General features: G+C 38.1%; 1 protein-coding gene across 1 annotated transcript; it reads right to left on the reverse strand.

Moving 5' to 3' along the window:
• On the reverse strand, window positions 1-10,248 carry LOC120357406 (E3 SUMO-protein ligase ZBED1-like). The gene is made up of 5 exons (XM_039447592.1): window positions 10,206-10,248; window positions 9,832-10,009; window positions 9,520-9,719; window positions 861-1,253; window positions 1-812 (listed from the first exon to the last, which is right to left on the reverse strand). Exons 1-5 carry the CDS (start codon window positions 10,246-10,248, stop codon window positions 1-3), a joined length of 1,626 nt encoding a protein of 541 aa, XP_039303526.1.
• Window positions 10,249-20,566: the final 10,318 nt, after the last annotated feature.

Here is a 20,566-nt window from a genome sequence, read left to right on the forward strand (position 1 = left end):
CTAGCCCAAACGGGTCCCCGCCCGAGAGCGGCTTTCGTGGTATGACCAGAGACTATCATCGTTGGGGAGCTCTTTTTCTGGAGTCAAGTTTTGTTTATTTTGAACATTTAGTGATTCTTTAGAAATCAATTTCATCTCTCTTATAATCTTTTGCAGCGCTTGAGAGTACGCGAGTGGACTATTAAAATACAATTTTTTGAACCTTGGATCGAAGATCGTCGAAACAGCAAGAAGAGTAGTGTATTCAACTTTTCCGAACCTCTTTTCAAAATTGGCCAAAAGTAGCACTCTCAACTTAATTCCTCCGCTTGTCGTCAAATTCGTCTCCAATGTATCAATTTTATTTTTTAGAAAGTTTATTAAAGGGACGACTCTGCTGGCCGTTACATAAATTTGGCCACACGCTTCTCGCGATGCGCTTTCGATAGGCTTCAATATTTCGATCGTCTCTCTTGCAAGCTGCAATTCACTTGCTGATAACATTGCAGGCGATTTTGGAAACTTGAGCAGCAGTCCGCTAACGCTTTCTGATATTTCGACAAATCGATCGAGCATAAAGTACGTCGAATTCCATCTGGTAGAAACACTTTGAATCAGTTTTTTATTAGTATATTTTCTGAGCTCATCCGCGGCTGCTACAGATTGTTTAAAAAACGTGACAAGTGCTTTTACTTTTTCGCACAAAGCATGAACCGTCGGTTCTTCATCGATGACCTTGGATGCAACGAGATTCAAAGTGTGAGCAAAGCATGCTAGGTGTTTGTGTTTTCCGAAATTGTCATTAACAGCCTTTAATATGTTTGCGCCGTTGTCTGTTATAACAGCAACAACTTTCTCTGTCGCGATTCTCCATTAGGTACAGGTATTCAGCAACCATTCGCTCAAATAATCCGCTGTATGTCGTTCTTCAAGTGGAGTCACGCCTAGCATAACGGATTGTAGTTTAGCTTCCGATATAAAGTGTGCAGTCATTCCTAAATAACTTCGTGTATTCAAAGTATCCGTCCAGACGTCTGTTGTTAATGTTATTGCATTCACAGCCGAAAGCTTCGATTTAATAACCATGGATAATAATTCGTATTTTTCTTCCATCAGACGTGTGATTGATTTTCGGCCAGGAACTTTATATAAAGGAATTGCTGTTTTAATGAAATGTTGAAATCCTTCGTCTTCCACTATTTGAAAAGGATGATTATCCTTCGCTATCATAAATAAAATTGCGTTTGTAATTTGACCAGCTTTGGAACCCCCTTCTGAAAAAAAATAACATTTATTATTCTATATATGTATCATATTTATAATTATTTATATATACATTTATTATTATGTACATATATATACGAGGTGTGTTCAAAAAGTATCGCGAATTTTGTGTTTTTTCAAAAATTATTTATTTATTCATGAATATCTATTTTGTCCCCTTCAAAGTAATCCCCATGAGATATTATACACTTGTGCCAACGGTTTTTCCAATCTTCGAAGCACTTCAAAAAATCATTTTTTTTTATCTTGTTCAGCTCCTCCTTCGATGCCATCTTTATCTCGTCAAGCGTAGCGTAACGTCGTCCTTTCATGGGCCTCTTCAGTTTAGGGAACAAGAAAAAGTCACAGGGGGCCAGATCTGGGGAATACGGTGGCTGCGGCATCATTAGTGTGTTGTTTTTGGCCAAAAAGTCGCGCACAAGCAACGATGTGTGAGCAGGGGCGTTATCGTGGTGCAAAAGCCAATTTTTGTTCTTCCACAAATCCGGGCGTTTCTGGCGGATTGCTTCGCGCAAATTGCGCATAACTTGCAGGTAATATTCCTTATTGACCGTTCTACCCTGTGGCAAGAACTCATGATGCACCACGCCCCTGCAATCGAAGAAAACTGTCAGCAAAACTTTCACATTCGACCGAACTTGGCGCGCTTTTTTCGGTCTTGGTTCGTGCGGCAGCTTCCATTGAGATGATTGAGCTTTGGTTTCCACGTCATAACCATAAACCCACGATTCGTCACCAGTTATGACCCTCTGGAGCAAATTTGGGTCGTCGCGGACAGAGTCCAACATCTCATTAGCAATGTTCATGCGATGCTGTTTTTGGTCGCAATTGAGCAATTTTGGTACGAATTTCGCGGCGACCCGTCTCATGCCCAAATCATTGATAAAAATCGAATGGCACGAGCCAATCGATATGTTTAGGTCCTCAGCAACTTCTCTAACGGTGATTCGACGATTGGCCAATACCATTTTCTCCACTTCATTAATTTTTTCGTCTGTTGTTGAAGTGCTCGGGTGTCCGGCACGCTCTTCGTCGTTCACATCTTCTCGGCCTTCTGAGAACATTTTGTACCACCGATAAACGTTGCTTCGGTCCAAGGTAGCTTCTCCGTATGCCACAGTCAACATTCGGAATGCATCCGCGCACTTAATTTCGTTTTTCACACAAAATTTGATACAGGTTCTTTGATCCATTTTTTTGAATAGGTAAAAATCGAAGACGATCCAAAACACATGCAAGCAAAGCAGCTGTCAACAATTAAGTGAACATTCAAAATGGCCGAGCTTGTCGGCATAAGTGAGAGACATGAGTACCAACATAACGCCACAAAAAGATCGAAATTCGAATATACGTAACCCGCGAAAATTCAAAATTCGCGATACTTTTTGAACACACCTCGTATATATATATATATATATATATATATATATATATATATATATATATACAGGGATGGGAAGTAACTCGTTACTTGTAACGAAGTTACAGTTAGAGTTACCTGTTTTTGGTAACTGTAACTTAACTTCGTTACTTCTTTCAACTGTAACTATAAACTTAACTTAGTTACATTATTTGTGTAACTAGTAACTAAATTAATAGTTATTTTTATAGTTACTTTATATATTTCAAACTCATTTGCCAATTTAGATAGCATTTGCAAACATCACCCGAGTGGCGTCGTGTATCATTTTATCTTTATTTAACAATCGGTAAACAACAAGGATAAAATGATATATATGAGGGTACTCAACTGATGTTTTCAAACGCAGCTTTAATGTAATTGGTGATTGGTTAGACCTAAAAGATTACACTAATAGCAGTAAGCGCTCACTCAACCACTGAGTTTGCTGAACGCAGCCACTGTTGCTCGATGCAGTGACAATTCTATGTTCTATGCTTCTTATGTGATCCGAGAGAGATGATATGATGAGAGATGATGTGATGCGAGAAAAAGTTCTGTCTAGAAAGATACACGTGACAATGAACGGTTATATGTTATACATTTGGCAGCCCCGTACCAGTAGTCATAGGTTACAAGTTATTTACATGTAGATACACGATTGTATGTACATACAGTCGTGAGCTAAAAGATTGAAACACATTTTCTTCGATGGTTTTTAAAATATAGACTTGCTCATCGAACGGCGAACGTAATTGGTTCTTACTTGTGGATTCAACCAATTATGTTCGCCGATCGAGGAGCAAGTCTACATTCTAAAAACCATCCAAGAAAACGTGTTGCAACCTTTTAGCTCACGACTGTACTTGTAGGGCACGGATATTCAAGTACGATTCCGGGATGCTCGCGAAGAATCACTGCGTGTTGTGTGATCGTCTGGCTGGTCTATCGTGTGATAATCAGCCAGCAGAGAATTGGTTACTAAGAATGCCTTTGAGTCTAAATTCTATACTTAGTCTTAAAGTTAGTTTATAATAGCCGTTACCATAAGAAATTGATCAATCATAGTCAATTATTCTTTTATAAATCAACTATGATTGACCAATTTCTTACGATTACGGCTATTATAAACCAACCTTTATCCTCAAAAAATTTAGAACATAATTCACATAGTTTTCATCTGTACATATAGGTAATTAATATTTAATATATGTAAACATGTCACATGCAAATTATGCGTCGTCAATAAAGACTATAATAAAGACTTAAGCCTTTAGCCTTAAGAAATTGGCCAAACACAATCGATTATTCTTCTATAAATCAATTATTATTGGTTAATTTCTTAAGGTTAAAGGCTTAAGTCTCTATTGTAGATAACGCTTTACACAATTAAAGATAGAAAAGACTTTACGTGGATGCTCTTCAGTAAAAGTCTCGTATTTAAATTATTAATGTTTTATAATATTACCAAAAAAAAACAGAAAAGTAACTGAAAAGTAACTTTAAGTTACTTTTTCAATAACTGTAACTGTAACGAGTTATTTTTTAAAGTCAGTAACTTGTAACGGTAACTAGTTATTTTTTGGAAGACAGAAACTGTAACTGTAACTAGTTATTTTTACAAAGTAACTTTCCCAAGCCTGTATATATATATAAGGTACTTTATTCCTTGCGGAGTACACTGCGGACCTCCGCTCCGCTTACAAAATTTAAACCTCACAATTTTTATTCCTCGCATCCCATCCAACACCTGAGAGAGAGAGAAAAATCATTCATCCATCCATACATCCACACTCATTCTCCGGACCTCCGTTTCCGCCGCATTTTCCTCTCTTCCTTCCACACTCTCATTCACACCCAACCACCCTCCTCCCTCCCTTATCTCCTCTAATCTTCTCATCCAAATCTCTCCCTCCCCGTCTTCTCCCAAGACTTCATCCACCATCTCCTGCCATCCTTTTTCAACCCCCCAATTCGTGCATTCCTCCCATACGTGCTACCAAGTTTCCATTCCCCCTCCACATATCCTACACTTCTTTTCTTCATCCCCTTCCCAATATCTATTCCCCATCATCCCGTCTCCTAACCTAAACTTCGCCACTCTCTGCCATCTTTGTTCCTTCCATCCCTTCTTTAGGTACTCTGGCACCCCCTTACCTTTCACCCTACCATACCATAAGTTATATCTCGAGTCCCTAATTTTCTCCCATCTTTCCTCCTCCTGCCACCTTCTTTCTCTTGCCACTGCCTCTTCCCCCCTCAGCTCTCCCCCCTCTCTCATCTTTTCTATCTCAGTTAGGTTCCAGCTCTTCTCCTCGTAAAAGTCTCTCCTTTCCTCTTCCCATTTACCCACTACTTTTCCTACCTTCGCCCTGTCTCTCATTTCCTCCAAACACAACCTCGCCAGCTCTCCTCCTCCTCCTTCTCCCAGTTTCTTTTCATAGCTCCATGCCCTCAACCCTGCCCTCCCCCTTAACTTTTCCCTCTGCATTTCCTCCCTCACCATGTACCCCGGCGTGTACCTCCCAACCCCCACAATCCACTTCAAGAACCTGTCCTGTATCCTCTCTACCTTTTCCCTTTCTTTCCACCCCCAAATTTCTGCCCCATAGCTAACCACCGTCCATACCAACCTATCAAATAACCACATCCTTCTAGCCCAGTTCTTTCCAAATCTCCTCTTTCCTATTCCCCATACTTCTCTCATCACCACTGCTCCCTTGTTAACTCTCTCCTCTATATGTTCTTTCTGACCTCCATTTGCCATCATTACATACCCTAGGTATTTGTATTTTCTCACCTCTTCTATCTCTTTTCCTTTCCATTTCCACACCATCTTTTTCTGTCTTCCGCCTCTCCTTCTACACCTCATTATTTTCGTCTTTTCTACATTGACCTCTAGTCCCTTCCGTTCTATGTAGCTTTCTAATGCCTTAATCATCCCTTTCATCCCTGTCTCCTCCTCTGCAACCACTGCCACATCATCTGCATACGCTAGCGAGTATATTTTCCTTCCCTTTACCCTCACTCCTCCCCATCCCTCCCTCTCTAACTCCTCATCCAAATCCGCCAGCAATATCGTGAATAAGCATGGGCTCAGAGGGCACCCCTGTCTCACCCCTTTCCCCGTCCAAAAGTTTTTCCCTACCTTTTCCCCCACTCTCACTCTACTTAGGGTCTCCTCCAGTACCTCCTCGCACCTCACGACCAAGCTTTCTCTAACTCCCCTGTCCCTCATCATCTGTATGAGGATTTCCCTATCCACCGAGTCAAACGCAGCTTTCAGGTCTATATATAGCACTACCATCTTGCCTTTTCTTACTGCCACCCTCTTGTTTATCATATAATTCAGCACGTAAATCTGATCAATTGTGCCTACCCCTCTCCTAAACCCCGTTTGACTCGGTGGGAGTATCCCCTTCCTCTCCACCTCCTCCCTCAATCTCTCCGCAAGTACCGCTGCGTACACCTTGTATGCCGTCTGCGTTAGCGTGATCCCTCTATATTCTTCAATCCTCTCCCCTTCCCCCTTTTTCACTATCGGCACTACCACCCCCTCCCTCCACTCCTCCGGCCACCTCTCTCCTCTCCACAATCTGTCACATATTTCCCACAGCCATTCCTTTACTTCTTTTCCCCCATATTTCCATACTTCATTTACGATACCATCCCCTGCCGCCGCTTTTCCCTCCTTCAGTTTACTTACCGCCCTTGCTATTTCTTCCCTACTGATATCATCTTCCACTCCTTCTCTTCCCCTCACCTCCCCTCTCACCCTCCACTCTACTCCCCCAACACCTTTCTAAAGTGTCCCTCCCATTCCCTCATTTCGATCCCTTCCGTGACTCTCTTTCTCTTTCTCCTCCCCCTATTTACTGCCCTCCAAACATCTCCTTCCGTTCTTACATCTTCCAATTCTTTTTCCCATCTTTCTCTTTCCCTTCTTTTCCTTTCCTTACAATGTTCTCTGTATCCCTTCCTCATCTCCTTATATTTCTCCCCATTCCCTCCTCTTTTCTTCCACTTTTTAAACTCTTCCTTTACTTCTCTTTTCATATTCCTACATTCTATATCCCACCATCCTCTCCGCACCTTTTTCTCTTCTCTCTCTACTCTTTCCAATGCTCCTTCCACTCTCTTTTTCAATTTCCTCCAATCCTCCTTAATCACCTCCGAAACATTATCCCTCTTGCCCATGTATTCCTCAAATTTCTTCCTTCCCTCTTCCGTCCACACCCCTCTTCTTTCTCTTCCTTTTCTTTTCCCAATCCTTTCTTCCCCCCTTCCTCTCCCCTTCACGTACACCGTTAATGGCTGATGATCCGAGTCCACCCAGTCCTCCACCTTCATCTTTACCACTTTACCTCTCGTATCCTCATTTCCGATTACATAGTCAATTACAGTCCCCCCCTTCCCTCCAGTATATGTCCATTCTCCCTCCTCACCCCTTTATACATCCGTTCAGAATTGACCATCCTAATTTCTTTAAAAAAACCACACAATTTCTTTCCCTCTCCATTCATCTTCCCATCTTTTGAATTTCTCTCTCTTTCCCCTACCCCTCCCTCTTCCTCCTCTCCTATACCTCCCCCCTCTCTGCCCGTTCTCGCATTAAAATCCCCCCCTATTAATATACTTACCCCCTCCTCTCTCTCCTCCATCCACTCTCTTAATTGTCTCTTTTTTTCCTCTAAATCCCCATTCACGTATACACCCACTAGTTTCCACCATTCTCCCCCTAATTTGACTTTACTCATCTGTAAACGCATCTCTCTCCTTTTCCTATTCTCTTTTCCTCTTTCTATCCCATCCCTAATCCCTACAATCATCCCCCCCCATTGCCCTCCCTTTTTTGCTCTTTCTTCCCGCTTCTTGCACCTCCCAAATGTATCCCTTCGGTAACCATCTTTTCACCCTCTCCCATCCTTTCTTCTGTAACCATGTCTCACTCAAAAACATCACATCCCATTTCTTCAATTTCTCCCTAAAGTCCTCTTCTTTATTTTACATGCCTGCTACATTCCAAAATCCTATTTTATATTCTTTACTGTCCCTCCTTTTTCTATTCCTCCTTTTATCATATTTTCCATTTCCCTCATTCCCATCCTTCTCCCTCTCTCCCACCCCACCCCCCTCTATTAAAAAACCTCTTTCCCTTTCTCCTCCTTTCCCCCTCTCTCCTCCACTCTTACATCTCTTCCTCTCCATTCCCTTAATTGATCTTTGATCTCATCCCATATCCACAATTTATCCTCGATCCACATTTTCATATATCCTACTCTTACCTTCTTTCTTTTTCTTCTATTCCTTTCTGCTTCCCTCTTTATCCACCACTCTACCCTTCTCTCTTTTTCCGTCAAGTCGTCCACGATCCACTCCTTCCTATCCCTCAGCTTCATCTTTCCCTTCATCACATCAATTTTCTCCCTCACACTCGCTAATCTCACCCATACCATGATCCCTCCCCCCTTATCTTTATCTTTATCTGTATTCCCTATCCTCCTCACCCCTTCCACTCTCGCTACCACCCCCGTTGCCTCTACTATCTTTTCAATCTCTCTTTTTAATTCCTCCTTTCCCTCCTCCTTTACTCTTACCCCCTTTATAATTATATTCCTTTTCCTCTTCTCCCTTTCCCCCTTTTCCCTTTCTAATTCTAGTCTCCTCATCCTTTCTTCTAGTTCCTTCGTTTCACTCTTTCCTCTTATCTGCATCTGCTCTATCTCTTCTCCTTTATCCTTCTCCCTTCCTCCCGGCACCTTCTCCGCCCTTCCCCTACCTTTCTCTATATCCTCCACTCTTCTCTCCAAATTGTCTACTCTTTTCCTCATTTCCTCCATCCATTCCCTCATCTCCTCTCTACCGTCCCTCAATTCTCTCAATTCACTTTTCATTTCTTTAAAACCTTCCCTCACCTCCCGTAATATCTCCCTTAGCCCTCCTTCTTCTTGTCTTACCGGCGATCTCTTTATCATATTGCTCCTCTTAAAGATTTCTCCCTCCTCTACTCTAGTTTCCTCCCCCTGTTCACCCTTCCTTTTCTCTCCTCTCTTCAACAATTCTAGCAGTGGCGCACTATTTGATCTTTCCCTCATAAGACTTTCTGCCTTGCTCGGCCTTCCTACTCTTCTTTTTTCCTCTCCGTTCCCCTCTACTTCCTTTTCCCTCTTTTTCCCTCCCTTCTTTCCTTCCTCCATCTCGTCTTTCTTCTAACCTGCCAATTTTCCTATTTAAAATATTTACTAGAATGACTCTTTTTATATTTAAGATTATCACTTTTAATCTAAGAAAACAAATCAATTAAGTTTAGGAAATGTAAAAATACCAAATTATATGTTAAGATATTATATTGGATACTCAGTAGATTACTCCAATTCAAAATTTCCCGCGACTGCACTAACTCTCTCCTGCTATGCTTCTCACTTCTACCGCCCGATGTCGCTACCCTCCCTCTTTTCTGCTTCCTCTCTTTTCTCTATACCTACTATTCCGTTTAACCTCCAAATCTCGTCCCAACCCTACTATCACTCCTGTCTCCCTATTCCCTTACCCCTGTCCTATCCCTTATTCTCCCAACTCCACCTGCTACTTCTCCGTCCCCTCACCTCCTCACACTCCAATCCTGCCCTTCTTCTTCTCAAAAACACAATCTCACCAAACACCCTTACAAACACACGACTATCACTCTCGCTACCGGAAACGGAAGTCCTATTATTATGTACATATTATATATATTATTATATTATATATGTATATATATATATACATATTATATTTTGTTTTGATATAAAAAGCAGGTACAAAATTACTCAAAAAACAAGGCACGAGAAAAAAATAAAAATAATTTAAATTTTTACCTCGGAAGGATTGTACATCTTGAAATGTACTGTCAATTTTCGGTTGTTTAGATTTTGACTGAAATGGTGATGAAGCATCAGATTTAGATGCTGTGGTTGAGACATTTGACGAATCTGACAATAGTGCAGTAATCTCACTACATTTTACTTCTTCAGTTTGTATCCTAGTACTAGTAGGATTATCTGGATTATTAGCCTCACTTTGTTTGGCTTATATTAGAATATAGAAAATATGAGAAAATATATATATTAACAAACCAATTAAAAACTTTCACTGAGTCATATCATACATTAGATTCTGAGTTCAGATACATTTTCTTGATTACAGGCTCTGTTTCGATGACTTCGAGATGATTTCGTTTCAAATGGTTCATCAAATTTGTCGTGTTGCCACCTGTTTTAACGTTAACATGACAAATTTTGCATTTAGCACTGTCCTCACCACTTATAAAAAATTTCCACGTAGATCTCTTCTTTGACTTAACAGACACTGCAAAGTGCAAAAACAATCATATTATAAAGCATTAAAGAGAACATCAATTCGAAAGATAGTTTTTCAAGCAGATTAGTGTACTAAGCTAAAGCGCTAAGCAATGTTGATTATTATTTCATTTTTTTCTATATGTAAAAAATGAGTAGGTAATGTTATTCGACATTGCTTGAAATAAACATTTTTTTTTGCTTACTGCTTTCTCTGGTCAGACACAAAAACAAACCATGAAAGCCCATAGAGTCCAATAAAAATTAATAAAAATTCCTTCTTCCTCCTGGAAATTAAATTCAAAATTCCGTGCACATGCACACACAAAACATATCATTAGTTAGAATCTAACAGCCCATAACAATCGGCTGTATTAATACGAAAAATAGGGTAAAGCGCTATGCTAAGAATAGTAAATTTGAGGTTAACGGCATGCATTTTCAAACATTATTATTTATTTAAAACTTAGCATCCACTACTTAATACTCACCGATATCAGTAGAATGTCAGATCAACGATGGCGAATAACGAATAAAACTTGATGTACGTATCATTAACGAAAATATATCTGCCTACAACGATCCGCTACATTAATATTACGTCTTATGGCTCTGGCAGATCAGCGCGATTTGCGATACGCGATGCGCGTTTATCCAATGGGCGTACGTTTTTTCAAAAAATTATACGCCTATTGGATAATCGCGCGTCGCGTGTCGCGTCATAGCGCTGGTGTGCAGGAGCCATTAGGGTGCATTCATATGGACGAATATTTTCCGCGTAACGTATACTGCGTAACCAATCAGAGTCGTTCCACGTACGCGAAAAATATCAGTCCACGTGAATTGTGAATGTATCCTAACGGACAGTGTATATAAAGTGTACACCCAAGGACTTTGATTCTGTCCATGGAGAAATTTTTCAAACTGAGAAGTTGCTATCTTTCTACATATTTACAGTTCATGATTAACGTAACAACCAATAAGCTCTAGTCGTTTCATTAATCATAAACTGCGAGTATGTAGAAAGTGGTGACTTCTCAGTTTGGAAAATTTCCCCATGGACAGAATCAAAGTCCTTGGGTGTACGTAGTACTCACCGAAGTACATACCGACATCAGTGAATGTTAGAAAACAGCACAAAAAGAATTGATTCTAGCTTTACAAAAATCGATTCTCTCAAAAATCGGATACTATAGAATCGATACAAAAAATCGATTTGTTTCGTCGAGAAAATCGATTTTCATGAAAATCGATTCAGAATCACACATCACTACAACGCTTTGATCCAGAAAGATCCCTTCACAGGAGCGTCGGATCCCGCCACACTCGCCCCAAACCCTACTTCGGAAAACGTCCAAGTTGCTCCGGGGCTGCACCGGCCCGATACCCCGGGGAGAGTTTTCCGCAGGGCCCCCGCCGGGGCATCTACCGCCGCTCCGACTCAAAACCCGGATTAATTTTGGGCGGCCCGGAGACGGCCCAGCCCGACAGGCTCGGATACTCCGAGACAGGGTTGCCAGGTTTTCTGACAACAGAGTCGCCAATCTGCAGCGCTGAAATAGCCCAATATAGCCCAAATTTTCACTAGCTTTTTATGCGCTAGAAATTTGAATACTATAAACTTGTAATTATAATTATTACTGCATTTTTAATTTAAATCATCTTTTATTTATATTTTTTACTTAGTTAACAATGTGTGCAAAAAGTTGTTTTATTTGTATTGAAAAAATTTTTGTTTAAATATAATGTAAATAAAATAAAATATTAAATCTTAGAAGATTAAATTTATATGTTTATTTTTACAGAATATTAAGTTTCCTTGAAAATAATAAATTGATATAAACAATATATAAACTTGTATCTATTACATATACATTTATAAATCTTATACAAACATTTATAAATTTTATATTAAATAACAGCACATATAAATCTTATACAAATATATTAAACGAAATATAAAAGTTTTAGTTATTTTCTATCAGACTTATTGTTTCTGTTAAAATGAGATCTTCAGTTTTATTATTATCTTCATTTACATAAGATTTTTCATAAATGCTATTATTAAATAAGGAAAACATGTGATCAGTAATCTCATAATTTGTGCAACATACATTAAATACACGCATATGAATACGAATGCGCATTATAGCTACAAGCTTTGACATTAACATTTTGTTTCGTGCTTTAGTTTTCACAATAGACATTATGCTAAAAACTCTTTCCACGTTAGCATTACTGATAGGTAGAGATAACGCACGAATGGCAAACGAAGCTAAGTCGCCAAAACTTCTATTTCCATTTGCACTTCGAATATTCCAAACAGCAATCCAAAATTTCGTTATATCAACATTTTCATTAAAATCTAAAGAAATATCACATAATCTAAGTGTTCCTAATTTTTGCCATTGCTCTTCAATTGCGTTTTTATCTACAGTCGTAGCTGTAAATTAAAATTAATTTATTAAAAATAACAGAAATGACATTTAGGTTTGATTGCATCAATGTTATTATGGCTTTAAACAAAAATTAAATACGTGTCTTTATTTAGAAAGAAAGATAAAGACAGATACATTAAGTTTTGCTTAAAGCTAAAATAATAACGTGCAACTGGGCTTAATATGACAAAAAATGTACCTGCTAAATCCCATGGTAATTCCTTTATTGGTATAGTAGAAAATTGAGATAAACACCTTTCCGGTGAAAAATAACGTAATTTATCAATAACAGCAAGATTAAATGGTAATCTTTTGATTAATTCTTCACAGAGTCGAATCATAAATGCTACAATTCTTTCCATAACAATTTTTAAGGTATTTTGAGCAATAGTCTTTTTAGCAGCATATGATGAAAATTTTGTACCAAAATCTATGGAATCCAAAGGAAGTAGAGAATTTCCACAATTTGAGCCAGCTTTTTCCAAAGCTTTTTTTATTTTATAGATTCTATATCAGTGTGTTGAAGCATTTTAGACGAAGCATTTGAAAGTTCAAGAGGTCTTAAAAAACTTGGTTTAAATATGCGTTTTGCTGTAGATAATAGAAATATTCGTAAGTCAGAATATAATTTTGTTATGTCCACATCAGTCTTTTGAAATGCTAAATTCATATTGGCAATTTCTTTTAAAATTCTATCAAGGAAAAGAAGATATAATAGATTTGAGTCATCTTCATACATTTCTGCTAAAGTTCTAGCAGTATAACATTTATCTTCTGATGACTTAGCAACTGTTTGGAAAAATTCTTTCAGTTCATTCCATTGTTTTACATTTACTGATACAGCATCTGACCATGCTAACCAGCGAGTCGAAGATAGTTGAATAAGTTTTAGTGGTTGCTTGCCGTTATTTAGTCTTGCATACATTTCAGAATATTTAAGTTGACGAAGAGAACTGTTAGCAAACCAATTTCTTGTTTCTCGTAATAAAAATTCTAAATTTGAAGGTAACTCTGTGCAAGCCTTCGCAGAACATAAATTTAACGAATGGCAAGAACATTTAATAAGTTGTAAATTTGGAACTTTTTCTTTTAGTAATGTGAACAAACTATGATTGATTCCACACAGATTACTCGCACCATCAGTTCCAATAGCTATAAGATGTTTTAAATCAAGTCCAATTTCAGAAATAAATGTTGTAAAATTATTATAGAGTTGATCAGCTGTTGCTGTAGCAATTTCACTAAAGCCAAGAAAATTAGTGACTATATTATTGAGCTTCTTACTAAAATACCGAACACAATAAGCCATGTATTTAATAGTAGATATATCTGTTGATTCGTCTATTATTATAGAAAATTCTTCTGAACCTATATCATTAATAAGTTCTTTTAACATTCCAGGTGCAATAACATGTAATATTATTTTTGAACATTTCGTTCTGTGCAATCGAAGACTTTCCAATTTTGTTCCTTTACCAATTAATTGCAAGATTTCACTTAAATGATCAATATTTCGTATAGAATTATGGGTTGCAATATGTAATACTAGTTTTATATCAGTATATTTACTTTCTTTCGATTTAATTGAAATACCTGTAATACACTTAATAAATAAATAATAACAATAGAATCAGTAATTTAAAATTGTGCTTACCTGAATCTATCAAGCATTTTTGTTTGTTTAAATTCAAAGCTAGTGCTTTTTTTGTGCATTTTCGTCTCTACATGCTTTCTAAGATCATGTTTTTGAGCTCGTAAAGAAACCGTACAAAATTTACAATATGCTTCTCCATGGCCTGCCAATATTAAGTTTTCAGGTGCTCGACAAAGCCATCCTAACAAAAAATATACACGTATATGTAAGTGTATTTAACCTTATTTACATGCTGATAATACATAAGAGCTTAAGTCTCGTTCTTTGCCATCAATATCTTATTAGCGTCAATATCTTATTATGCATAAATATTAAAAAAATTTACCCTTAAAAATGTTTTCCTTCTCCCATTCGCTACGGTAACGTTTCATGTACTTAGCATATTTCCCCATGGCCAATGAACTCAATACATACAGGAAAGCGCCGTCACAGTATATTTAATGGCCCAAAAATTTAAACAAAAGTCGAGCGCGGTTGATGACGACATCGGGCATCGACCCAACATGATACGCGACGCGGAACGCGATATGCGATGGGTGATATCCAATAATCGTACTGGTATTTCGAAAAAGGATTACGTTCATTGGATAGCGCACGTCAGAGAGCGCCACTTTAAATGCAACTCGCGAATTGATTGGGTAGATCCATTGCCTTTATACCGATTAGTTATAGGGAATTTCAAAAATCTTGAAAAATATTAGAAATTTCCGCAATAGCCCAATCGGCGACGTGTCGCCATTGGTTAAAATTCAGTCACCAAGTCGGTATATTAGTAGCCCAATTTGCGACATATAGCCCAAACTGGCAACCCTGCTCCGAGATCCTGCCGACCTGTCCACTTCTTCGGGGAATCGACTTTCCCTTGCCAGGACGCGAGCCATGAGAGTGACACCGTCCCCAGACACAGGAATCATCGGTCCCCCTCTTCCTGTGAGCCCTCCATGCAACGCGCTTTGGGCTCTGCGTTCGCTTTCAAAACGCCTTCGCTGAAGATCTCTCAGACCTTCTCCATAAAGAAGAGGGAGCTCCCCCACCACGGCAAGATGGATCTTTTCGGGGGAAAGGGGGAGGGGAACCGGCAAAAAAACCTAACATAACCTATATTTTACCATATCTTCCGCTAAATAAATACAAATAATATATTTATATTTACTTACGCATGATAGGAAATCGATTTCTTGCGATTTCCGCACAAAACATAATACACATCTGTCCTGTTTATATGCATTTTTATCACCAATTTTAATATATTACTATCTTCAACAAAAAATGGAAAGTGTCAAACAGTGTCGAACTTATGGTGCAAAGTTTATAATGAAGATATTGCAGTAATCATTTTTTTCTGACTGAAACCAGTCAAAACCTCACTTTTTTCACATCTCTTTCTTCAACAATTTGCAATTACTTTATTTATCAATGCAACATTAAATGATACCATTTTTATACATTTCAACAAAAAATTTTAATAAATAATATCACATTTCAAGCAATAACTGAAAATATTACTTTTTGAAAACACGTTTTTTCAGTTTTTCGCAATTTCTGGCAATTTTGTGCAAAGTGAGGTCTAATTTTTTTTAACCATCTGAAAATAGACATTTCAACGAATAAAATCCTCCCCTGAAAAAATCTAAAATTTTAACACGAGATTTTTCGATTAAAGTTAGGGATAATTTTTCGGTTTTACGTCAACAAAACTTTGAAAAATAAATATTTTTATTCTAACAAATTACAGCTTATTTGGGACATGAAAAGGTAAGTTTCCACCAAATTTGGTGAAAAAAAATTTTTTGTCCGAGAAAAAAAATAAATACGAAAAACACAGTTTTTTAAATTTTTCTCGAAAATTTTGAGGTTATGTGAAAAATGATGTATACAAAAGTTTTAGATCGTTTTAATATCTACAACTTTTTCTTAGAACATTTTTTGATCCGAGGTCAATTTTTGGCGGAAATCACAAAAAACCGTTTGCCACCCCTAAAAGTCACCCCAGAACACCATAAAATACATCTAATCGAACTGCAATTTTTTTCCCCGTAATCAGTGCAAAATTATCTGCCAATTCCACCAAGAGCCGTCCTGTTATTAATTTTTTCCATTTTTGGTCTCTTTAACACCTAATTGCACTGGTCTATAAAATATATGCGTTCTTAGTATTTTCAAATCATCGATACCGACCTTTCCTTCTCTCGCCACGAACCATTTTTGCGGCTTCGAGCCGAGAAACTGACGAGCTGATCCGCGCGCGGAAAGTCGGTAAATTACAGCGTATTAACATTCCATTAAGCCTTTTTCTAAGCAAATTACATTCTATTTTCATGAATTTGATTTTAATTATATTTCAAATTTCAAATGTATTATTCCTTAGTCAAGTTAATCAGTTTATAAATATATTTCTTTAACAAAGCTTTTCGTATGGAAGATCAAGACTAATAGTAAAGTATAGAAGAGTAAAGTATAGAAGATTCCGTTTAATTTAATTTACTAATCAAATTGCTATTTTTGTGTTAAATCATTGCAGACATATTACATATTCTATATTAAGTGACATACCAGCAACATGCGTAACAGAGATTGAAAGTACCGGCAACAGTTACGTGCAAATGCAGTCAATTGCAACTTCTTCATGCGTAACATCGTTTATAATCGATGAAAACGAGGTTGAGATGTTGCTTTTTCTTGATTCCTGATTTGAAAGAATTGTAGTAAAAGCGTCATTTGATGCACTGCGAATTTATCCATATCTTTATCAAGAATAATTGATGTCTCTGTGTTTTTCCTCTTTAATGGCTGTGCTTCATCCTAACTCAACGCATACCTCTTTGGTTTTATAATATTCCTCGTAAGATGTTGAGAGTTTCTAAAATTTAATATTTTTATTGTTTTATTATCACCAATTCTTTAAATTACTCTGTTTTCAATATTTACATGACTTTTCAGACATATTAATATAAGATAGTTCATAATATTGACTACAGCACTTACCGATTTAAGCTAAATTGTTTCAATTTCTTTACATTAAAAAATCTAACCTTAGCAAAAAATGTTTGTTTACGATGTATGTGCTCATTTTTTAATGAGTTTCACTATCTTTAAATGTACACAAATAAAAATGTTATGAAACAACTTATAGAGATTAAACCACATGCACAAAATTACTTTTTAACACCGTAGTAATATTTTTATTACCTTTTTTTAATAGCAACTTTTACTGCTCTCATCAGCTATCAAACATTTGGCTCCTTACAAATATTACAGATTTTTAAATGGATTATCTCTGCATTGATGAGCTATGAAATTTATTTATGACAGAATTGTTATTTTAAAAAAGTTTTGTAAACTCGCATACACAGGATGAGTAACATAACGTAATTCATAATAACCTTTATCGCACATAAAATACCTAGAATGGCATAAACGTAGCATAAGACCACTCAACAAATAAAGGCCTATCTACAGAAACTTGTATAGTTGCATAACCATATGCATACATAAAAAAATTGATTGGTCCACTGGCATAAGGAAATAGATCCTGTAACGATACACACCCCCGAGAAACAATGTGCATTGTCCCCGGTCACCAACAGCCGGAGAAAGAGCCGCCGTGCTATAATTGAGTGCCTCGGGCACCCAATTATAAAGATCCTACAAGCTACGCGCGGCAAAACCGTGTCGAGCCATCGCGCGCGCCAAGTCGGCGCACACGCGTACACGAGGGAGCGCGCATTTGTCCCACTCTAGCGACTCCGCCGTTAAGCGCCGAAAATGACGGAGGCGAACGGAGTCGTCGGGTATATATAGAGCCGCATGCTCCGGTAAAGTCGCCTTTTCCATCAACCAACATCACCGCCTGATCCGCTGAACCTGACAAGACGGAAAATCAAGTGGTCGAAGCGTCTTGGCCATGGCGAAGGTACTTCGCATTTCTGTCTCATCCTTTCTTCTCCCGCATCCTCGCGAGCACGGACGTCCGACTCTCGCCTTGGCGAGGGAAAGACTCTCGACCAGCTCCCGAGCAACGGACTTCTCCGCTTCTCCGCGGAACGCAAAAGAAAACGGAATCACCGCTACGGGGTTTCGGTCGAGGTACTCGACGCGTTCCGCGGTTTCCAGACCGCCATCACTTCCGGCACGCACAAGGCCGCCCGGCCGTCCCACTGATTCGCGAACCATAAACGCCGGGCCGAGAGCTCCGCCCACCGCGCACCAATAAGCCGCGAGAAACCGCAATTGCACCGAGACATCATTCACGTCCCGACACCTAGCGACGCCTCGCGGTCGACTGTAAATAACCGTGTAGATATTCGCGTTTCAAACTCTGCTCATCAACCCACTATTTCAAATTCGTTTACCTTGTCCGTCCGCGCGCACCTCATAGCTGTAAATTTCCTATTCCGTAGATATAAACAATAAATGTACATATATTATACGTCATACACCGCCGCGTAATTATTTGCAAGCCCGACTTTTTTCCTTTCTTCCCGTTCGAGCCCTTTCTCTCGCACCGCTTCGACAAACTAATTCGCGCGGAGAAAAACGGCATGTTACAATCCAATTCATTTCCTTATGCATAGTTATGTACCTATGTAAAATTAATCTGGATAAGCCATAAAAATCTTATGTAAATCAAATATAGTGAGTTAATTTATACTAGATGTTCATTAGTCCAGTGGTCTTATATTTTACTTTATGCATTTCATGTGCAATAGGCAATACGTATCACCAATTTAATTGATTAAGTGCTCGGAGTTAGATGCTCATTTTGAGCCTATTCTCAAAGCGACGCTTACTACCGCTCACCGCTCGACTGTCGAGCCGGCGATCACGCAGCAGGCACTCTGCATCAGGAGCGTCTCTGAAAAATGCGCTGGTAACGTACCATTTGAAAAATTTGTCGTAAAAACTTATCTTAATTCTAATTATCGTAAATTATTGTTATTTATATTTTTGCAAAAAATATACAGAGTGTCCGAGAACTAGGGAACCTACCGCTTTGAGAGTATAAAGCGGATAAAAAAAAAGAAAGTTTTATACCATTTCGCGATATTTGCTATAATTGTCGAGTTATAAAATAAAACGTCTGAGCCAATGTGCAGTGACGCCGCGCCATCGCTTCTAGCTCGTAGGCAACGGCGTGCAACGGGACAGGTGACGCGTCGTTGTTTGAATTTGCACGGTGCGACGGTCTGAATTTACCTTACCGCGTCTACATACACTGCAAAAATCAAATGTGTTATTTATCATATGTGTAAGGAGAAGTTTTAGGTAAAATAACACATTTGATTTTTACAGTGTATATACATACGGTGCGGCAAATTCAGACCATCGCGCCAATTTAGACAACAACGTGTCACCTTTCTCGCCGCGCGCCATTGTTTACGAGCTAGGCGCGATGGCGCGACGTCACCGCACATTGGCTCAGACGTTCTATTTTATAACTCGATAATTATAACGAATATCTCAAAATGGTATAAAACTTTTTTGTCCCTTTTCATCTCCTCTATGTTCTCAAAGCGATAGGTTCCCTAGTTCCCGGACACTCTGTATATGTAAATAACAGAAAATCGTATTTATAAAAATTATGTAAAAAGGAAAATTTTTTCGAATGGTACGCTATAGCGTATTTTTCACTTAGAGACGTTCCTGATGCAGAGCACCAGCCGCGTGATTGTCGGCTCGATTGTCAAGCGGTAGTGGGGGAACAATGGGCAACGCTTCAGGAATCGGCTCGAAATGAGCAACTAACTCCGAGCACTTGGTAATTTACCAATACATAGACGTATCTTATACTTATTTAACTTTAGTTATATAAAATTTGTAATATAATTCTTATGTTAATAAAAGATACATAATGCAGAACGAAAATGTAAAAGTGGAATATGTACAATTTTACAAATAATATTACAAAATACATACAAATTTTATATACAATTGGAGTTATTTTGAGGAAACATTCGTTCATTACTTTTGTTTAATATTAGATCGTGTATGTATTCATGTTTTTACTCTTTTACTTTCGATTATCCCTTTTAGTGTTTCCTTGTTACTGTAGGTGTATTATAGTTTCTACAAAAGAACTGATATGATATATTTCCCAGCAACCGGCTTATCGGTTTTGAAATCACTGCTAGAAGTGCCTTCTTCATCAATGCCTTCGTAATCAGAGCCTTCGTCATTAGTGACTTTCCAAGTTAACATCATGTAACATTCTGTAACGTTTTCTAAACGGACGTCTAAAAAATTGCATATTATTTTTGTACTTAAAAGCGGAAAAACTGTCTAACGAACCAAAGCGTTTTACATCTGTCACTAGGTGTAGTACAACATGTACATATAAGATATAAAAGTAAGCTTATAGAAAACTTGGCATTTTTCAATAAATTTTTTAAGTGCTACTTCTGCATGTTGTAATAAAGACATATTCGAAAATGTATTACTGCAAAGCGTACGAATTACTGAATGTGGAAATAAGAAA

The sequence above is a fragment of the Solenopsis invicta genome, chromosome 3, assembly GCF_016802725.1.
Source record: "Solenopsis invicta isolate M01_SB chromosome 3, UNIL_Sinv_3.0, whole genome shotgun sequence".
In the NCBI taxonomy this organism is placed as follows: Eukaryota; Metazoa; Arthropoda; class Insecta; order Hymenoptera; family Formicidae; genus Solenopsis; species Solenopsis invicta.